Raw genomic sequence first — 21,799 nt, 5'->3', positions numbered from 1 at the left:
GTGTTACTCAGTGGTAGTCTGTGGTTAGCACACATCCCTGGGTTGGATCCTCAGCATCTGATCCCTAAATCTGATACAGTACATGAGAAAAAAAAAAAAAAACAAAAAAAAGACTGTTTCTATTTCTCCCAAACCCACAGAAGCACATACTGTATAAAATAACTACACCCAAAGTTGTATAAAATAACTACACCCAATAACTACACCCAGTGAGGCCACAAACATTCATTGGCCTTATGGAATACAGAGTATTAGTCCAGCCCAGGAGAAATCCCTCCCAGAGCCCTGGCAGCAGGTGGCAGAGCGTCACATATGAAATAACACTGTGACAGCAAATCTTGTATGCCCTCTCCACCCAGTGCTGTTATACAAGAATGTAACCCCTTAGAATCCAATGTGCTTCCTGTTAGTTTAGGAATGACAGTAGTGTTCTTAGCCTTTGTAGAAAATGGCAATTAAAATGAAAAGGTAAAGCAAACAAAATGACTTATTAAATCTGCTGGTATTGTGACAACAACAGAGAGAGACATCACTGTACATTGAACTTCAGGTATAAGGAAATAAGTGAAGGGTTCAAATGGAAGACATCCAGGCCTCCGACGCCTAGTTTTAAGAGTTCAGTAGGCTGGATGTACTTGTTTTTCTGCTTCCTTTTGTGGAAGTTCAAACCAGCTGACTCATACGTAAGAGTCAATCTCAAGTCTGACCTTAGAGAAGTGACAGCCAAAAGGCTTGCGGAGGCAGCCTGTGCATTTCCCCTTGGTGTGAGCACACAGTATAGGAACTAAGCTATGCAAAGTAAGTTGTCCCATTACTGCTCAGCTCAGGACTGAGATAAAGGTTACTTATGTACAGAATTAAACCCAGAAAAAAAGGAAATACTCAATTACTTAACAACTTCTATATCACTATTTCTAAATAAATCTGAATTAGATGGCAAAGAGGAGGGGGTCAAAAATGTATTTAGAAATAGCCTTTTAAAACTGGCATTCACCAAGACAGCTTCTTAGCAAGTTTAGGAAGACTTACCAATGGTAGGGTCGTGGTCTTCTGGAAACCGGTGGCTGATAAACTGCATGGTCATAGCTTCAAAACGAGAATGAAAGTTAAAACCCTTGCGAAAGTGACCCACAAAACAATGTCAACTATCGACATTGCACACTACCCAGTATCCCATCTAGCTTGCGTAGAGGTCGTTTTAAGTCTTGTCAAATGCCAAATGTCACCTACCACTCTTGCCCACGCCGCCGGCACCCAGCATCACCAGCTTGTATTCCCGGGACAGCCCCGAAGGATTGCTACAGCTGCCAACCCCGGGGCGGGCTCCGGAGTCCATCGTGCTCCAGGGGACCCTGGGCTGCCCCGCGGAAAAGGTACCTGGAAGGAAAGCAGAGCCTATTTAGCAGCGCTCCTGGCACACCCGCCTTCAGAGCCTGGCCTGCGCCTGTTGCTCACTGCGGAATGAACCCTAAAAAGCCCCACAACCTCATCCTCGGTCCCGTGACACATCACGGGGCTTCTGACTTTAAAAAAAAGAAATTTAGGACTACTTTTCAGTATATGACTGCAGCTCGCGAGGGGCTGGGAGAGAGCCGCGGTATTGCCGCTGCAGTCGTTGCGTCCCCCTGGCCGAGCTCCCGGACCCTAGAATCCGCGAGCCTCGCCCCGACGCCCCGCCCCGCCCCTGCTGCTGGAGCCCCTTCCCGCCAGCCAGTACCCCAGCCAGTACCCGGGTCGCATACACCCCGCTCCGCTGCCTCGGGACAGTGCCGCTGGCAGTGGCAGGCCAGCCGTGAGGTACAGGCGGGGCCGCTCAGTGTTCCTCGGTTTCCAGTACCCAAGACCGAGATCACTCCCGCCAGCCGAGCTGGGAAAGATGGCGCCACTGGCCGCGTCCCAGCGGGAGGGCCAGGCCTCCGTGAAGCCTGTGCCGCCCCACCCCCGGGGGGCGGGACGTCCCGTTTCCGGGTCCCCAGACCTAGTTCCGAGAAGCCAAGAAAGGTCTGCCTAGTAGTGTTCCTAATCTTACAAGCACTGAGGTGTCACAGGAAGATCGGGGCAGGGGAACGTAACATATGGACGGATAGGGGACTAAACCACTTTGTTCAAGCTCTGCAAAAACAGAGGAAATGGAGAAGGGGACAGCCTCTCACCACCCTTTCAAATTTCTCCCCAACACCAAAACACAGGACTGAAATCAAAGAGGAGACTGGCTCCAAGTAAGAAAGCGCCTATTCACAAAGGAGTCACACTTGGAAAAGCCAAGATTAGATCTGAGACTGGAAGCAAATGGTTATCCTGAGATCTGTAGGTATTCTAAATGCACATGAAAGAAAAATTTAGTTTGTGTGATGCAAGGAAAAATCCAGCGTGCCAAGTGGCCTTGAATTGAGAAGTATAATAACTGGCCAGACTTCTAGGCAGCACACACAGTACTAGAAGGAACTTTACACTGTAACGTTTTTTTTCTGATGCAACTTGCACTTCTTGGGGGGTGAGGGATGGGAACTGAACTTGATGCTGAGCTTGCCAGGCAAGTGCTGTGCTGCTGAGCTACATCCTTAGACCCACTGCTTTTCAATAACCTTTTCCTTTAAAGTGTTTCATTCACTGAAATAAAGGAGGGCAATGGTATGAAATGGAACCTATCTAGGAAAACAGAATTTTTCATCTGGGCTCTAAGCACATACTTTTTTTTTTTTCCAAACCAGGGATTGAACTCAGGCCCTTGCGTTTGCCAGGGAAGCGCTTATTCCACTGAGCCATCTCCCCAGCCCCTAAGCACATACTTTTTAAGTTATAAACTCTGAACTATATGCAAACTCAGTCTGTGTATATGGGGGGAGGGGCTATAACTGCATTATGCAGTGAGTAAAAAGGTTTTTTTGGTTGAGAAGGGTCTTGCTACGTAGTTGGGGCTGTCCCTGAACTATGCAGCCCAAACTGGTATTGAAAGAACTGTGATCCTCCTGCCCCAGCTTCCAGAGTGCTGGGTTGACACTGCATGTTTCATGATGCCCAGCTGTTTTAGTGTATGGATGGGTTGTGGAAGAAAAAGAACACAGAAACCACAAGCAGAATATTTATACATTTATTTATATTGAAATTATGGTCTAATTATTTACAACATATAGGAAACCAGAGGATTAAGTTTGTACAAAGCCAGCCTGCAAAATATTCAAATGTGCAAAAATGACAGTTCAGAATCTCAAACTATTCCTGTTTCAGCAGACTAGCTCCTTCACTTTCACACATCAATATTTGATACAAAAAAGTTCTTTTGGCAAAACCTGTAATGCCAAGAAAAAAGGACAAGTTGCAATTCAGTCAGTAAGTCCACCATCCTTCTGGATGTACTCAATCTCTTAGCTGCAACCAGTTCTAGGACAGACCACTGTATTTCACTTGTGAAGAGTTCTGACCAACTGTCAGTCAAGTAGTTTTCTGTCCCAGCTCAAGACATGGAGTTTAGAAGGGCAATGGCTGTCTAAACAAATGTGCCTGAAGGTGCCAGCTTTACATCATCCCAATAAAAAGACACAATAAAAATAATTTCATTTTCTTATTCAGGATCTATCTGTATCAACTATTTTTAAATTAGTAAAACAGCAATTGACTCCAAACTAAAATAGGGATGAGGATTTCTGAGAATTAAATATTGAAAGCAAAAGTCAACTTTAAAACTATTTCCCCACTAATAAGTAGTAAGGCTTTGTTTGTAACCAGTGAATATCAAAATTGACCCAACAGTAGTAAAATACAAATAAACCTTTCTTGAGGTGAGGACTGTGGCTGTTCATTTGGACAAGGCTGGACCTTTCAAAGGTACATGGGAATCATCCTACTGGGATGTGTCATCTGACAAGCACATTTCACCAACTGTTAGAAAAGCTGAGACAAATTTGTGATCCTAAGTAAATTTTAACAGAAGTTAATGTCACTGCAGAAATGTTGTAAAAAAGAATGGAATCCCTTTAATAAAAAGGGACACTGCATTTCTAACTTCTGCAAGGTCCATGATGGTCCCAGTACAGGCCCCAAGTCTTGTTAAATCAAACACATGCATTATTGCTAAGAAGTCTCCGAGGTCAAAACTCTGCTCCACTGCTTCCTACGGGGCCATCCAGAATGGCATCTGTTGCTTAGCTCTTGGTTGTGACGAAGGGTACTGATAGCCCAAACTCCAGCCCTGTGGAAAACTACTTGCATTTTTATGACCTCCATGTTCCTCCTCTTCATCAGATGAATCTGCAGCATAAGCCACTAAGCCAAATCCCTTCTCTGTAGTTTTCATCTTCTTGGCAGGATAATCTGGAATAGAAAAAACCCCAACCCCATTCCCCACCAAGGGAAAAAAAAAAAGATAATACCATAAATTCGTTAATTAAAAAAAAGATGTTAATTGTAAGTAGTTAGTTGGACACCATTTTGAGGTCACAGGGTCATGGTCACCCAAAAATGTTGACGATCACACGAAAAACAGCACCAGCATCAGCAAATGTGAATCCACCAGAACCATGTAAGAAAACAGAAAGAAAAGAGAAACACACACAAAAAAAAAAAAAGAGAAAAAAAGGGAAGTTAGCAAATGAGTCTCTAGAGGCTGACATTTCACCTTTTAGAGTTAAAAAGAAAAGAAGTTAAGAAAAGAAAAAATGTATTTTCTTCTGCATGTTTTTGTTACAACTATAGGCAAAGAACAAAACTGATCCCATGCACCACTATAGGATTTAGGGTTCTGGGATTTTGTATCAGCCTCCTACACGGTGATATGTGGCTCAGCTCCCAATACAAAGAAAAATCAATCTTTATTAATACTTTGTAGCAGATCACTTTCAGATATTCACACAACACTGGCAAAAGAATTTTGAAATGACCTACCAATTAATAGCATTTCCTAGGGTTTTAATGTCACTGATGCTATGTATAAAATCAACTGACTCTTCTAGACATAGTGGTTGAAAATAAAAGTCTGCGTAACTATATGCTGTCTCTATTTTTTTTTTTTTTTAAATATTCTCATTAGCTAGTAGTAGGTTATAGAGGCTGGATTAAATACCTGAATGCACATCAGGTTAGAAAATTAACAGACTAAGATCAGACCTACTCCCTATTCCCCCAGCTATACCTTACTCACCGTGACTCCCAGGTAAGGTCCCAGACCCATTCCTTTCATCGGTCTCTGTTTTTATTCCAGTCACTGGAAAGGCTGGTGGAGGCATCAACTGCCTGTGAAAAGAAATACTTCTCTCAGACAAACTAAAAATTTTCACTTCTCTAGTAGATAAGGGAAGTAGAATGTTTACAGATAATCCTTCGCTCACTTTCCCATTAACTTTTTTTTTTTTTTGGCGGAACCAGGGATTGAACTCAGGCCCTTGCGCTTGCCAGGTAAGCACTTATTCCAGTGAGCCATCTCCCTGGCCCCCCATTAACTCTTTATCTTCCTTTTGCCCTTCAAACCATTAAGTTTAATGTTATAAAACCTGTGTACATAGCAAACCCACACCAAAACAGAAATGAAGCATTGCAGGAAGAAGTCTGCTCCCTCCTAAAATAAAAGTATCTTCTAGGAAAGGAGACTTTATTATTTTTGTGGCTGACTCAGCCCACCCAGAGTACAGGGTTGGCTCAGCATGTGGTGCCAGGGATAGAACCACGGTTCTTGCGCTTTCCTAAGCAGGTGCTTTAGAGGATTGCGTTATTTCACTGGCCCCAGGAAAGCAGACTTTAAGCCCTGGATGTCCTCCCACTCAAATATCTCCACCCATAGCATTCTGCACTACTCCCAAAGCAGTAAAAATGCTTGTGCAACACTTCTATTATCAGCAACTCTTAGGAAAATGGCTGAGACGGTGACAGTAACAGTAGAGGTACCTTGCTTCACGAACTTAATATTTTCCATGCTTCTGGTCACAAACCAAATTGGATGAAGAGCAAATCAAATTCAATTGTTAGGTTCAATGAGGACCTAATGGGTAAATTTGATTTATTTCTTGCCCGACATCCAGAATTTAAGAAAGAATTAAGTTTATGAACAGAGGTACCACTGCAAATGCAGATGTCTGAAAAAGTGATTAGCTTCTAACAAAGTGAAAGCCTTATATTTTCCACCACTGCTTCAATTAAAGCAGGAGCTTATTTGATTCAAATGATGTTATATTAGTTTAGAACACTGAAGCACATAGCAATGATCAATACTCATACTAATGGTACAAACAAGTGAGATCTGAATGTATTCGTGTAATTGTTCCTACTGACTTACCTGTCCCTCTCTCGCTCTTTGCCTGAGGAACTTGCCGCCTTCGATCCTGCGCCTTCGATCTCATTCTGACTGGAGAAGCCTGTACCTAAATTAGTCATATGAATGGGTCCATGCTATGAGCAGAAAAATACAGTGGCATTAGCAAATCTACAACTGCTGTATTGACTTCAGCTCCTTAATGTAACTGTCAAGTGTCTCATCTTTCTGATAAATTGCAATAAATTCACCTGCATGACATACTCTGGGATTTGGCGGTTAGTCAAAATAGGGATTGTTCTGTAGGACTCAGGCATGCTGTATCATTATGCTATGCTTTCAACTGGCCATAACTCAACTGTTTTCTTTTTTCTTTTTGTGGAACCGGGGACTGAACTTAGGCCCTTCCACTTGCCAGGCAAGCACTTATTCTACCGAGCCATCTCCCCGGCCCCTCAACTGTTTTCTAAAAGCCTAGTTAGAACATTAAAAATGCTGTGACTTAATTCCCTAAGGGTGCTGGCATGATGTAAAGGTGTTTCTCCTCAAATTGCACCAAGCATTTGAGGTGTCAGAGACTGAATCCAGGGCCTCAAACATGCTATGCAAGGGATCTACTAGAAAGCTATTATCCCAGACCTTATTCTTTAGGCATGTTTTTCATAGGGCAGGGAGCTAGCAGGAAAGAGGTTCTCAAAAAATCACTTTCCCTTTAAAATAAAGGCTAAAGGAAATAGCAAATTGAAAGCCAAACTTTAAACTTCAGTCATGTATTAGACGGATAGCTTCCGGTAATACATGTAGAAAAGAAAATCAGAGGCTTTCTACTGTATCAATACAGGAAAACACAGAATTTTATATAAATTTTTCCAGATGTTAGTCAGGAGTCTGCAATCTAAATGGAACTTTGTGTTTTCTTATCACACTGATCCCAATAACAAAACCCACTCCAAAGAAACCGATTCCTCAAGAAAAAAATCTTAATCTAATTGGATTCCAGAAGGCAGAAATCTCAGTAACAGGATAGTTGATATAAGATGTAAATGTATCTTTCTTTAAAGGGAGAATATAGTAGGAGGGTAAGACAAGGAAAGGAAGACAGGGTATTTTATTTAACCTGATAGCCAAGAAGTCCAGACTCCCGTTCATCTGGCAGCTCCTCTGTGAATCGCCTCTTCTGTGCCTGTGGCTGAGATGGGAGCGGTGGCTGGGGCTGGGGCTGGGGCTGGGGCTGGGGCTGAGGGCCAGCAGGCAAGGCAGTTTTGACAGGAGCAGCAGGAATAAAAGGACCACTCATTGGACTCTGAGACCAAAACAAACCAAAGAGGAAAAGAAGTGTGAGGCTGTCCAAACTAAAGATTAACTAAATGATCAGCAAGTATTACAATGATCAATATGTATGTGTTTTTTATCTTCAGGGCCCTCATCTCCTTGCTGTACAATCTGGCAAAAATGTCACCTAGCCTTCCCACCTTCATCCTAGGGTAATAGTACAGTGACAATCTACAGATAGTTCATTGATTCCCAGGAAAAAAAGTTATGCACTTGACGTATTAAGAGTAAACATGAATATTAATAACTCCAGCCACTTACTTAGTCCTGAAGCCTCTTATTTAAAGTCCTCTTTCATCAATGTCATTGGCTCTTTCTGTATCATACACACACTGTTAGTGCTTGTAGCAGAGGCAACTTCATTTACTACTTCCATGGTTACTGAATCACCATATCATAAGTCTAATGTTTTTAAGAGGTTACTCCAAAAAGGCAACATGATTCAACACACAGCATATAGACAAAATTAATACATATCAAAGAATTATTAACAAACAGCTTTTTCTTTAGAGATGTGGTTTCAAGCAATCCCTTGATCTCAGCTTCCTAAGTGCTGGCATTACTGGCGTGCAACACCAAGCCCAGCATCAAGCATTTATTGACTGCTTGGATCCTCTTAATCAACATAATTCTTTGAGATTTTTATTATTATGCCCATTTTAAATCTAAGGAAATTCAAACTATAGGGCTGGCCAGATAGTTCAGCGGACTAAAGCACCTGCTTAGACAGCCACAGGGACTGGGGTTCCATCCCTGGCATGCCAACCCCACCCCTGGGAGACTGGGCATGCCTGTAATCCTAGCACTTGGGAGGCTGAAAACAGGAGGTTCAAATAACGAATCCAATCTGTGTAGTGAGACCCTGTAGACCTGTACTAAAATGCAAAAAACCAAACCAAAACAAACAAACAAACAAACAAACAAACAAAAAAACGGAAATTCAAACTATAAACAGGTCCTAATATCCTAAGGTCACACAGTTCAACAAAGGGAAAGCATGATGAACCCCTAATAATCTCAGTTTAACAATCAATTTAGGGCCGGGGAGACGGCTCAGTAGAATAAGTGCTTGCCTGGCAAGCACAAGGGTCTGAGTTCAATCCCTGGTTCCGGGAAAAAAAAAAAAAAAACAATCAACTTGCTGGGGCCGGGGAGATGGCTCAGTAGAATAAGCACTTGCTTGGCAAGCTCAAGGCCCTGAGTTCAATCTCCGGTTCCGCAAAAAAACCAATCAACCAGCTATACTACTTCCCAGTTGCAAAAGGCTATAACTCAAAGCTGAGCTACAGATTTTACTATAGTTGTTTCGGGGCTGGTGAGATGGCTCAGTGGTCTAAAGTACCTACTTAGAACAAGCTTGACAAAGCACAGGGACCACGGTTCGATCCCCCAGCACCACATGCCAGCCAGCCGCGACCCCTGGTGGGCTGAGCTGGCCACACACACACACACACACACACACACACACACACTCAATAAATGTTAAAAAAATAAAAAAAATAAATAAATATAGTTGTTTCTTTTATTGGGGGGTGGGGTGAGGGGGCTACCAAGGAAAGAACTCAGGACCTTTTACTTGCCAGGCAGGCGCTTATGCCAATGAGCTATCTCCCCAGCCCTACTAAATATAATTCTTTTTTTCTTTTTGTATTTAGGGAAGGGTCTACAGGGTTTTCAGGGTCTCACTACTAAATCGGACTCTTAGTGATCTGCCTGTTTACAGCCTCCAAAGAGCTGATAATTCTGACTAGGAACTACAAATAGAATTTAGTTAAAATGCCCTTTTGTGGTAGCAGCAGTTGAACCTAGGGCCTTTGCACTGAGTTCTATCTCCACTCCAGGCCTTCTTCCATTTTTTAGACAACTGCTAAACTGCCGAGTCTTGAATTTGTGGCCTTCATCCCTCTGTCTCCTAGGGTGCTGGGATTTCAGGGGTGCGCCAGCACAGCCACCCCATATGCTGTTGCAAACTGTGCAACCTTCTTCAGTGCTCACAGTCCACAAGAGGCTGGGCAATGGTTAGAGGCCACTTACTCTGGCATGGGTACACCATGAAAGGCCCACATAGACAGGCCCGCCATAAATCCATTACCATGCTCTCAAGGCTCCCTGCTATCTCCAAGAATATGTATATAACTGACACAGATGAGCCAGGCATCTATTCTTCTCTAAAATTGCAGTCTTACACAATTTTAAAAAGTATAAAGAAACCTATCAGCATTTGTAATCCTTAAGATTAGAAAGTTCATAAATCTTAGGCTAGGATTATCTATTTACATAGTTTGTAACTTCAAAACTGCCAACTCAGTTCCAACCACTGAGAGGTATGCTACAGACCGACCTCGCTTTCCCTGTGACTAAGTTAACATTGCAAAGCTAACAGCAGACAAATTATACCCAAGGTATGGCAAACAGGGGATTCTGAACTGCCACTCATGTATTATTTTAAATAAAGAACTAGTGGGTATAGCCATGCTCATTTGTTTAAGCTTTCTCTATGGCTGTTTTGTCGCTGCAACAGAATACAGTAGCTGCGTGATTCTATCTGATCCAAAAATATTAAAATATTAACAGGTGCCCTTAACAAAAAGTCTGAACATCTCTACTTCAGTTATTTGGTGCCGATTATTTTAAAAAGTAACTGTGGGGGCTGGGCAGATAGCTTGGAGGTCTAAACACCTGCATGGCAAGCCCAAGAACCTGGGTTCAATCCCTGGTATTGCATGCTGTTTCATGCCCAGAATGCCAGGCACTGTATGCTGACCCAGTGCCGAGTAGGCCGCTCACCAGAACTGGGCATGGCAGTGCATGCCTGTTATCCCAGCACTGGGGAGGCTGAGACAGGAGGATCATTACAAGTCCAAGCTGCATAGTGAGACTCTGTACCAAATAATTAAGATTTAAAAAAAAAAAAAAATTTTTTTTAAATGATTTTTTAAAAAAGTAACTGTGAACTTCAGGGCGATACATGAACATGCATACACTACAAAGTACTCAGGCAAGGGCTGGTAAGCTAGCTCAGCAAAGCAGGCACAGGGGACTGAGGTTCGATTCCCAGTACCACATGCCATGCTGGCCCTGCCTCTGGGCACACTGAGCTACATTATAAGACCCTGTGCCAAATATACAAACAAAAGCAAGCAAACAAAAAAGTACTCAGGCACTTGTGTGCTCACTGTGGGAGCACACAAGATATGACTTAAATCTGGAACAGCACTTGTCTCTAGTTTTCCCTAATTTCAATGGCAGCATGTTGTAGACTCTGGCATCTTACCTGTCCAGTGCTAACTGGAGGTTGTACTTGTGTTATCGGGTATTGTGTTGGCACAGGTGGAACTCCAGTAGGTAAAGCTGGCAAGACTCCAGGTGCCAATGAAACAGCTGGTGGCACTATGCTTGGTACTCCATAGGGAGGTTGAACTGGCTGCTGAGGAGGGGGAACAACAGGGTAACCAGACTGATAGCCATTGGATGGATAATATGGTGGTTGAGGAGGGACACTACTTATAGCAGAGGGTTGTGAATAGCCTGAGGGGGAAGAAAAAAAGTGTTTAATCAGCTGCAGCAAAATGAGACATTTTAGCTGAATATTAAACTTACTATCTAAGGAAGAAACACACTGAGGCACAAATGGCTTTCCAAATTAACCTAAGCTGAAGGGAATGTTACTGGTAACCTGGCACAGTCTAGTCTCACTTACATCTAACATCAATAGCAAAATATTCTTAAACACTTCAAGACATACATACCTGGTAAGGGTACAGCAGTATTAATTTGATTCACAAATCTAGAATATTCAGCATGAACCTGGGAGAAAGGGGAAAACAAATTAACACAAGATAGTGTCAAATGACTGCAATAGTCTGATCAGGGGTGGGGAAAGATTATAACTCACTTATGCTCCCTTCCTAGACAAACAAATTTTCATTGTTGTCCTGATCTAAATGTAAGACAAACCAAAAAACAAACCAAGTTTTGGAAATCAGGAATATGTACAATCCTAAGATCCTCATACTAGACTTAACTCTGGGGTTCAAAATCATTCAAAATGCCAGAGAAGTTTTGCAATTAGGAAATTTCTAAACTGCTAGTGCAACTAGTTAAAACTTGTTTGTATTTACTGGGTGCTATGTTCTTTAGTCAAGCATCTGACTAAATTTGTAACTTCAAGTACCAATAAACAAAATTATCAAGGAAATTATTTGATACAGGTGTTGGTAATCTGATAATATGCATAAAAGCATACACTTCTCAAAAAGATCATTTTTTAAAATTTATTTGCGTGTGTGTGTGTATGTGTGTGTGTGGGGGGCCAGCTCAGCCCACAGGGGGCGGGGCTAGCTGGCATGTGGTGCTGGAGGATTGAACCGTGGTCCCTTTGCTTTGCTAAGCTTGTTCTAAGTAGGTGCTTTAGACCACTGAGCCATCTCACCAGCCCAAAAAGATCATTTTAAATACCAAAGAACACAGTGTTCAACACAATTCAGCCTGAAACCTGATTTACTTTACTTAAGTGCTACCAAACAAGTCATAACTTTTTTCTGGTAGTATTGAGGATATAACTCAGAGCTTTTCTACTAAGTCACACCCCCACTCTACACTGTGTAGGTAGCGCAGGCTGACCTCAAACTCCCAGAGACCCTCTTGTCTCAGCCTCTTGAGTGCTGGGATTACTAGCATGGGTCACCATCCCCAGCTGGTAATTTACTAAATACTGTCACAGCTCTACCATATTCATTAGACTGACAACCCAAAGAATGCCACCACAGTCACCAGAAGATTTTCAAAGATTCCAAAAGGGGCTAGCTAGAAGTGAAGCTGTACTGTACACTTAGTAAATGTGAGGCTAAGTTCAATCCTCAGCACTAAAAAAAAATTCCAGGAGAACTAGTAATCTTGTCAGGGCCTTGGTATCAGACTCCTGTCTTCCTGAAGTGTCACAAAAAAAAAATCTGTTCTTTCAATCCAGCTAACTCATGACATAACTTTAGTATGGTAGTCCTAATAAACTAATACAGATAGACAAAACATACTCCAAAACATCACAGCAGCACTTATGAATGAGTACCAGACAAACATTAACTTGTTGGGGCTAAAAAGGGCATGTACCTCAGTCATAAATGCATGCTTAGCATGTGGAAAGCCCAGGGTTCAGGTCCCGGCATACACGCATACACACATACACACACACACACACACAAATACAACTCACTGTTTGCAAGAGATTCTCACAGAGCTTCTTGGCAGCAGCTAGGCCTTCTGATTTAGGATGACTAAAAAAAAAAAGAACCAGGAATTTAAATATGAGAAAAAATAAAGGATAAAGAATTCTCTATCGGGCCAGGGAGATAGCTCAGTAGAGTAAGTGCTTGCCTGGCAAACACAAGATACTGAGTTCAATCCCCGGTACCACAAAAAAAAAAATCCTCTATCAGGCCAGGGAGATAGTTCAGTGGCAGCACAAGGTCCCAAATACAAACCCTGGTACCACAAAAGATAAACGAATAAAAATCCTATATTCATATTTCTCGTGGGGCAGCTTTTTTTTTTTTTGTACTGGCAATTAGACCCAGGCTTTTTGTACTGAGCTACATCTTAAGCCTTTTCATATTTTTGAGACAAGGTCTTACTAAATTGTTAAATTACTTAAGCTGGGCTTGAGCTTTTAATTCTCCTGGCTCAGCTTCCCAGTGCTAGGATTACAGGCATACGCCCAGCCTTCATGCTGTTTTACATCTAGGCCTCTGGAAATCATAAAATAGGAACAGAAAGATCATATAAACTTTTTGGGCTGGCCAGATAGCTCAGTGGACTAATCAGCCTGCTTAGGCAGGTGCATGTGCCAACTGGGGAGCCAGGGTTTGATCCTGGGAGTGCCGTGCTACTGTCAGTGCCTGTAATCCCAGTACTTGGGAGGCTGAAAACAGAGGATCAATCACCGTGTAGTGAGACTCTGTACTCAATACATTAAAAAAAAAAAAAAAACAACAAACATATAAGCCTTTTAAGAGTAATAAGGAAAAAAAAAAAAAAAAGCTGGGCATGGTGGTGCATGCCTATAATCCCAGCACTCTGGAGGCCGAGGCAGAAGGATCACCAAAATTCAAAGCCAGCCCCAGGTACACAGTGAGTTCAAGATTAGCCTAAACTGTGTGAAGTCCTCACCACCCCCACAAAAAATATAATACCATATAATTACCACAAATATCTTATCTTGAGTGATATTTCTTGATATAAAAACATTTAAAGATCATAGAATACACTAATGTAAGTTTTAATGAAAACTATCTTAGGTTTTTCACAACTCATTTTATGATCACGAATTTGTATAAAACTTAATGACTTGAATACTAAAGAGATAACTACACTCCCAAATTCAGTTATTTATGTCAATTACTTATAAAGAGATTACTCCTAGTATTTAAACCTCTCATAGAGCCAGCCAAATAGCTCAGCAGATTAAAGCGCCTGCAATCAGGCACACAGTCCAGGTGTTCAATCCCTAGGCCTGCGATGCCAGTCTCACCCCCACCCCCTTGGGGCACTCTCAGATGGCAACTGAGACTGGGCATGGTGGTGCGCACCTGTAACCCCAGCTCTTGGGAGGCTGTAAACAGGTGGATCACTATGAGTCTGATCTAGTAATGAGACCCTGAACACCCATCCTGTAGACCCTTCCCTAAAATACAAAAACAAACAAACAAAAAACCCCACAAACCCTCATGTTGCTATTAAGTCTATTTACTCTTACTCTTTCTGAATCATTCTAATCTATACAGACTAACTAACGAAGACTTAAATGTTCTCTATCTCACCCATCCATACCTGATATAAATATACATAGGTTCAAAAGCTTCTCGGCCAGATGCTGGCTCAATGCAACCTGAACCTTTGCCCCGAAGGAAGACTTTAGCACCTGTCTCAATCTGAATGTGCTGCAAATAGGAGCATCCTGGACCTTCCACCTTCTCCTTGACATTAAATGTGGGCACAGCATGTTCTAGACCCACAAATAATTTATCTTGAACATAATGCATCTGTAAAAAAAAAAAGAACACCTCAAATATAACAAAATATTTAATGAAATGCTAATCTTATAGGAAATTATTATACAACATTATTAATCCTTCAGATAGACATTCCCCTATAATTTCTATGAGAAACTTTATCAAGGAGTTTGATTTAAACAAGAATTTCAGGAGTGTGTGACTCAGGAATACAGGACCTGCCTAGCAAGCCTAACATATACAAGACCTTGAGTTTGATTCTCAAGCCCTGAAGGAAATCGAAAAACAAAAATAAAGTCCTCCATGCTAGTACATGTCCCTTACCTACAAAGACATTATTCGGCTCAGCAAAAAACATTCACAAGGCAAAAGCCTAGGATCCATTCAGGAAGCATACCCTCTTCCCTTCAACTGATCTTCAGTCAATCAAAAACTATAGCAAAGCTAGCATGCTGTAAAACTGGAGCAGAATGTTGGGTAGTACAGTCAGCCCTGTGACTTCCTCCAGTTCGGGCTGCTCTCTCCAACCCCTTTCTCTAGGAGGAGTGTATCAGCAAAGTCTTGCTTCATCAGACTCAGCCTTCTTAGTCCTCCAGTGTCTACCAGGTCTACAAATACAAATTAAACTACTATCATCTTCATGTGGCGTGCTGTGCACACCCTTTCATCCAGCCATTTATCTCCCTGCTATTATAACATGTCTGTCCTATTTTGGAAATGTAGAGAGCCCATAGTAGACCACCAATAGCAGATAACTCAGAATGGAATTCTGCTATTGCATTTTCCTTCATATGCACTATTTAACAAGGATTATTTTAATAAGAACAATGATCCCTGGCCAAAACATACCCCTGACTGGAAGGGAGGCTTCTGGCTAACTGCTGAAGACAGCTGTGCAATAGGTGCTGGCTGGTGATAGACAGTGACTGTTGCACCGTTAAAAGTTGGACTTGTCCCTGTCGCAGCCTTCACTACCCCGTTGGTGATAATTTCTTTGATTCGGTTTACAGCTCCTAGGGGAAAAACAGGACAGTAAGATACTATACCAAAGAAACGAAAACAGTAGTGTTCAATGATAGGCCAGTACTGTGATTCCAGCACTCTAGGAGGCAGAGGCTAGACTTCAAAATTTAAACTCAACCTAGGCAACTTACCAAGACCCGGTCTCAAAATAAAAAAATCAGAAAGGGCCAGGGATACAGTTCAGTACAAAGGTTCTGGATTCAATCCTTACTACCATAATACACACACGCACACGTGTTCACACACATGCACACATGCACACACACGGACAATGTTGAATTACTTAAACATTAACCCATGCTTTAGGTTATCCAAACTCATGACTTCCCAACTCCCTGAGGTCCCCCCACTGGTATGTAATTCATGCACAAGAACAGCCACATTCGTTTATACACGGCCTGTACTTTGCTCTTCACAACGTGTTATATAAGAAAAAACATTACTTACTGTCCACTAGTTCCCGTGTCTGTCCCTGAACGTGAAGATATAATGGACGATCCCTATAAAGAGATATAAAAGATTGACTTCAGACTCGCCAAAAATCAGTGGGGGGCAGCAGGGCGATAGCTCAGTAGAATAAGGGCCTGGGTTTAATCCCTGGTTCCGGGAAGTGGGGGGGAAAAAAAAAAAATCAAAGGAGTTAAATGGCTCAACAAATTTAAAGTTTCCACTTGGGGGCCAGGGATATAGTTCAACGGCTATATCCCTGCCTAGCAAGCACAAGGTCCTGAGATGGATCCATAGTACAAAAAAAAAAAAAAAAAAGGAAAAGTTTTCAGTTAGGGAAAAAAAAAGAAAAGCTACTAATTTCTAAACACAATTTTATACATGTTACCTACCCACATAGGGCTTAAATCTGTTCACATGGGCTCATTAGTGCTGTCACTGTCATCCATGGAAAGTTTTAAGAACAGGATGCAGGGCTGGGGAGATAGCTCAGTGGCATTATTGCCTGCCACTGGGGATAAAGTTTAGTAGTACAGCACTTGCTCAGCATAGGCAAGCCTCTGGGTTCAAGCCCCAGTATAACAGCAGCAGCAGTGATGATGACAAAAACATTTTAAAAGGCTCAAAACAACTAAGAAGATCTCTTGGATTCTAAAGGTAAATAAAGATGGTTTGAACTTAGATGATAATGAAGAATATGGTCAGTAATCATACTGATTATAAAATAATATAAGTTACAAACAAACAAAAAAAACCACCCAGTGACTAAGATCAAAACAGCAGTTACCACTATACAAATTTAAACTAAACTCTTGGCTTAGTGCTGGGAGCAAATTTTGCCTTCTAGCTATATTTAGTGTAAGCTGATAAATACTACATTTGTTCTGGGAGTATATCACTATGTACAGCATGTATTTAGCATGTGAGTAGCCATGTGTTTCATCGCTGAACAAAGACATCAACAAGAGTTCCATTTCCTGAGTACAACTGATGCTAAAGAGAAGCTAAAACAATAAATCATGGAATGAAAGAAACTATGCTGATTAACCCGATTACTTACAGCCTATGACTGCAATGGCAACAAAACACCCAGGATTTGGAGGCAGATTTATTTAATGTTGAACAGGAACTGAGAAGGAATCAAATCTTATAGAAATGTCAGGCCTAGAGCTCTGGTGGTGTAGGGCTTATATGGGATAAGCAAGCAGGAAGTACAGAGGCAGAATGGCTTGTAAATTTGGGATTGGTTCTTATACTATGTATCATAGTAACCAACTATGCATCACAGTGATAACTGTTTCTAACAAACAGAAGTAACTGAAACTGTTACCTGGGCAACAGAAGCATACTGGTGGAAAAGGGGCATTTTCTGCTTACAGGATGATCATAAAGGCAATATAATGAATTTTCTTCTTCTTTTTTTTCTTGCGGAACCAGGGATTGAACTCAGGCCCTTGCGTTTGCCAGGGAAGCGCTTATTCCACCGAGCCATCTCCCTGGCCCCAGAATTTTCTTCTTAAAAGGAGAAGAGATTGAAGGTTTCTCAGCAATACAGCCTGTGCTCAACATGTGTGAGATGCTGGGTTCAATTCCCAGCAGGGGGTGAAGGTTGGTTTATAAATGAGCCCATCTGGGTAAACGCTATAGGATAAAAGTTTAAAAGTATATGTAGTAAATGTTAACCATTATTTTTCTTTCTATGCTTTCTTGTAACTTGTTTCCTCTGAAACAAAACAAAATGAACTGTAAAAAAAAAAAAAAAACAGAGGGGCCGGGGAGATGGCTCAGTAGAATAAGTGCTTGCCTGGCAAGCCCAAGTGTCTGAGTTCAATCCCCGGTTCCGCCCAAAAAAAAGAAAAAAGAAAAGAAGGAACGGAGGAAATGGCTCAGAATAAGCGCTTCCCTGGTGAGCGCAAGGACCAGAGTTCAAATCCCCGGTTCCATTAAAAAAAAAAAAAAAAAAAAAGAAGCTTAAATTCTTTGGGGCCGGGGAGATGGCTCAGTGGAATAAGCACTTCCCTGGCAAGTGCAAAGGTCTGAGTTCAATCCCCAGTTCCGTCAAAAAAAAAAAAAAGGAAAAGAAAGCTGGGAATGAAGACACAGGCCTATAATCACACTACTTTCAGGGGTTAAGGCAGAAAGACCACCAACCAAGTTTAAGTCCAGCCTGTACAAGTTGGCAAGACCTTCTCCCAGTAAGACAGACAGATGATGTAGCTCAGTGAAGACGTTGGTTTTAATCTCAATTCCAACCCCACAATGGTAAGAAAACAAGTAAGTGGGTTCCCAACTTTTCTTATACTTCAAATGCCCCAAATTCTGTCACAATATATAAGAACACATGTACAAATACACACATAGCCACCCTCAAGCTACTAATCAAACATACTTTACACAATGAAATTTGTGTTCAGAATGGAAGCAAATGAGTCATATTTCAACCAGCCCCCAAGCCAGAGGCTAAGCATACATACCCTGGTCCCACTTTAGCCTTCTCTTCAGTTGTCATGAACCTCCCTCGAGTGGACACAGCAGCCCCACTAAGTCGGCTGATCTAAAAGGAAATTTACTGAAAAGTGATGTACATGTACCAACAAAGCACACCACCAAACCCAATAATGCATATATTAAATCCAACTCTGATTTAGGACTATGACCCAAACCCACTCAATATTCATGTTTCTGCTCTGTCTGGAGGTGTCTTTTTGTCAGTTCACCCCTCCCCTCCCCAGAGTCCCAACCCTCAATACCTCGTCTTGAGTTTGTCCTCGGGTCAGCAAGTTTCTACATGTGAGAGGCACATCATTGATTTCTACTTCAGCTACCACCAGATCATCTTTGCTTTTATTGCTAGTTATGCCTTTTCCAGGGGTCTGAAGCTACAAAAATAAATAAATAAATATTTATGATAACATCTTTTAGCTGTCTGGTTTTCGAATATCCCTTTCCCAAGTTCTACCACCTCCTTACCTTTCCCTTTACCCACCTAGAACATTTTCATTGCCACACTTTAAGTGGAGTAAGAGAAAGAAAAACCTCACCAAAATAATACTTCACTTATCTGACAGCCACTATCAGATTCTTTGGCTCTGTGTATATGTCCACATCATTACAGAAACTGTAAAAGAAGTAGTTCTAACTTCTTTATATTTTTATCTTTTTTTCCCCCAGTACGGGGGATTGAACTCAGGACCTTGCACTTGCCTGGCAAGCACTTATTCTACTGAGCTATCTCCCCGGCCCCTAACTTCTTTCTTTCTTTATTTATGGCAGAACCAGGGATTGAACTCAGATCCATGCGTTTGCCAGTCAAGTGCTTATCCTACTGAGCCATCTCCCCGGCCCCCTAACTTCTTTATTTTGAGGCAAGGTCTTACTGTGCAGTTCAGGCTGGCCTTGAACCCACAGTGATATTCCTGCCTCAGCCTCCTGAGTGATGGGATTATAGATGTGCATCACCATGCCAAGCTAGAAGTTCTAAAAGAAAAAAAAATATACATATATATATTTTTTGGGTCTTTTTTTGAGATAGGGTCACACTATGCAGTTTAGGTTGGCCTTGAGCTCACTTTGTAACCCAGATTGGTCTCGAACTCACAATGATCCTTCTGCCTCAGCCTACTGGGTGCCGGAAAGAAATCACAGGCTTGTACCACTACACTGATCTAAAAGGGAAACTAGGGGTTTAGGATTTGGCTTATCAGTAGAATGCTTGCCTAACAAGCTGGAAGCCCTGGGTTTGGTCCTTGGCACCAAAAACAAAAATAAATAAATAAACCTCCCCTAAGAAATAATCTAACCTAAGAGCTTGCCTGGCAAGCACAAGGTCTTGAGTTCACTCCCTGGTACAGCCAAAAAAAAAAAAAGAAATCCAACCAAAAAAATACTATAAAAAGAAGACCAAAAACAAACAAGACAACTAAAATGGAAACTAAAGGTACAAGTTCTGGGCTGGGGAGATGGCTCAGTAGAATAAGCACTTGCCTGACAAGCTAAGGGCCTGAATTCAATCCCCGGTTCAGCCAAAAAAAACAAAGGGACAAGTTCTGATGCTTTACAACTCGAGTGACAGGCTGTGCATGTAGTAAAATATAGAAAGCAGAACGAATACACAAACTCTTAGATTCCATATGTGCAACAAGAAATTGCCTTTGTGCAAACCCAACAGATACCACATACCCAACCCAACTAATTTATCCTTGCAATGGTTTCAAAAATTCTGAAATTGCAGCTAATCAATCTTTCTTTTGCCCTCTATTATGGAAGAACAAAAAGAATGGATGAAAAGCTAGTCAAGTCTCTCAGCCTGATCTGGTTCTAACTTAAACTATAAACAATTCCAGATAGCTGAATTTGAGTATCTGAGAATAGAGTACTAAGAAGGCATTCTTGCATCTGATGTCTAGCAAATCTGCTCAAGCAAGGTGAAATACTGTTTACTTCAAGCATAGATTGTTTTAAGGACATGGAAGCAGGCCAAGGAGATAGCTCAGTGGCATAAGCACCTGCCTGGCAAGTATAAGGTCCCAAGTTCTATCCACAGTACCGCAAAAATAAAAACATGGAAGCAAAACTATAAACTCCACAGTATCACTTGAACTTTATTCAGCCCTTAACAACAGTCACATATTTTATCTTGTTGAATCTTTTTTTTTTTTTTTTTTAATTCGGTACAGGGTCACATCAGACTCAAAGCAATCTTTCTGTCTCAGTCTCCCCAGCACTGGGATTACAGGTGTGTGCTAACCAGGCCTGGATTTGGTGGCCAGCACAGTGCACCCGGGGTTCCGGGACCTGCTCAACATGCAGTGCTGGGGAGTGGGAGTGAACCTGGGTCCTTGTGCTTGCCCGGCAGGCATTTAGACCCCAAGCTATCTTCCCAGCCCCTTATTTGTTGAATTTTTATGACTGCCATTAAAGGTTTACATCAACATCATCCAACTGAACTTTCTATAATAATAAAGTGTGCATGGGCTAGGGAGACAGCTCGGCATTCTAAGCACCTGCCTGGCAAGCACAAGGACCCAATATCAAACCCTTGCACCGAATGCCATGCCAGCCCAGAACCACATGCCCTGCTGGCCCCTGCATGCCCATAGTCCCAGCACTGGGAGGCTGAGATAGAAGGAACACTACAAGTCTGAGCTGTATAGGGAGACCCTATAACAAATATATTAATTTTTTTTTAAATAACAGTGTTCTTGAGCCAAGCATGGTAGCACACACCTGTTATCCCAGCACTCAAGAGGCTGAGCAGGAGGTTCTACAAATTCAAGGCCAGATTGAACTACATGGGGAAGGCCTGACCTAAAAAATAAAATAGCCAGGCATGATGGTTCATGCCTGTAATTTCAATACTCAGGGGGCTGGTGAGATGGCTCAGTGGTCTAAAGCACTTCTTTTTCTGATTATATAACTTTTTATTTTTATTAGTACGTGCTTACAGCATATACCAACTCCATTCACTGCACAACTCCATTCACTGCACGCAATTAGTACCTGTATATACACATTCATTGTATTTTCATGCCCCTTTCTCACTTCTATACCTCTTGGCTAAACACTGCATTTTCAAATATTAGTTTTTTGGGGTTGGCGAGATGGCTCAGTGGTCTAACGCACCTACTTGGAACAAGCTTGGTAAAGCACAGGGACTGCGGTTCAATCCTCCAGCACCACATGCCAGCCAGCCCCGCCCCCTGGTGGGCTGAGCTGGCCACACACACAATAAATAAATAAATAAATGTTA

At 41.9% G+C, this 21,799-nt stretch overlaps 2 protein-coding genes and 2 non-coding genes across 7 annotated transcripts in view; all 4 read right to left on the bottom strand.

Moving 5' to 3' along the window:
* The window catches only part of Rit1 (Ras like without CAAX 1), a 10,517-nt gene extending 8,703 nt beyond the window's left edge, over window positions 1-1,814 (bottom strand). Inside the window, exons 1-3 of one of the 3 annotated variants that reach the window (XM_023713680.1) lie at window positions 1,730-1,814; window positions 1,231-1,377; window positions 1,030-1,086 (exon numbers count right to left, since the gene is read on the bottom strand). In XM_023713680.1, the coding sequence (XP_023569448.1) occupies window positions 1,030-1,086; window positions 1,231-1,336 (163 nt within the window). In that variant the 5' untranslated portion in view covers window positions 1,337-1,377; window positions 1,730-1,814. Of the gene's footprint in view, window positions 1-1,029; window positions 1,087-1,230; window positions 1,659-1,729 lie in introns of those variants that run through there. The other 2 variants (XM_004629753.2, XM_023713681.1) reach the window with 2 other exon arrangements.
* Window positions 1,815-3,075: 1,261 nt separating this feature from the next.
* Khdc4 (KH domain containing 4, pre-mRNA splicing factor) overlaps window positions 3,076-21,799 on the bottom strand; it is a 23,433-nt gene continuing 4,709 nt past the window's right edge. Inside the window, exons 3-14 of one of the 2 annotated variants that reach the window (XM_004629752.2) lie at window positions 18,801-18,929; window positions 18,525-18,604; window positions 16,051-16,103; window positions 15,430-15,593; window positions 14,399-14,610; window positions 12,786-12,846; window positions 11,323-11,380; window positions 10,848-11,101; window positions 7,359-7,544; window positions 6,266-6,378; window positions 5,138-5,229; window positions 3,076-4,311 (exon numbers count right to left, since the gene is read on the bottom strand). In XM_004629752.2, the coding sequence (XP_004629809.1) occupies window positions 4,112-4,311; window positions 5,138-5,229; window positions 6,266-6,378; window positions 7,359-7,544; window positions 10,848-11,101; window positions 11,323-11,380; window positions 12,786-12,846; window positions 14,399-14,610; window positions 15,430-15,593; window positions 16,051-16,103; window positions 18,525-18,604; window positions 18,801-18,929 (1,602 nt within the window). In that variant the 3' untranslated portion in view covers window positions 3,076-4,111. Of the gene's footprint in view, window positions 4,312-5,135; window positions 5,230-6,265; window positions 6,379-7,358; window positions 7,545-10,847; window positions 11,102-11,322; window positions 11,381-12,785; window positions 12,847-14,398; window positions 14,611-15,429; window positions 15,594-16,050; window positions 16,104-18,524; window positions 18,605-18,800; window positions 18,930-21,799 lie in introns of those variants that run through there. The other variant, XM_023713770.1, reaches the window with a different exon arrangement.
* LOC111816458 lies at window positions 9,542-9,670 on the bottom strand. The gene has a single exon (XR_002820851.1). It is a non-coding gene; the product is annotated as a small nucleolar RNA SNORA42/SNORA80 family (small nucleolar RNA).
* LOC111816460 lies at window positions 15,049-15,177 on the bottom strand. Its single transcript, XR_002820853.1, has one exon.

Source organism: Octodon degus, unplaced genomic scaffold (genome assembly GCF_000260255.1).
Source record: "Octodon degus isolate 3935 unplaced genomic scaffold, OctDeg1.0 scaffold00032, whole genome shotgun sequence".
Taxonomy (NCBI): Eukaryota; Metazoa; Chordata; class Mammalia; order Rodentia; family Octodontidae; genus Octodon; species Octodon degus.
The sequence above is the reverse complement of the archived record's forward strand: the minus strand, read 5'-3'. Positions and strand labels throughout refer to the sequence as shown.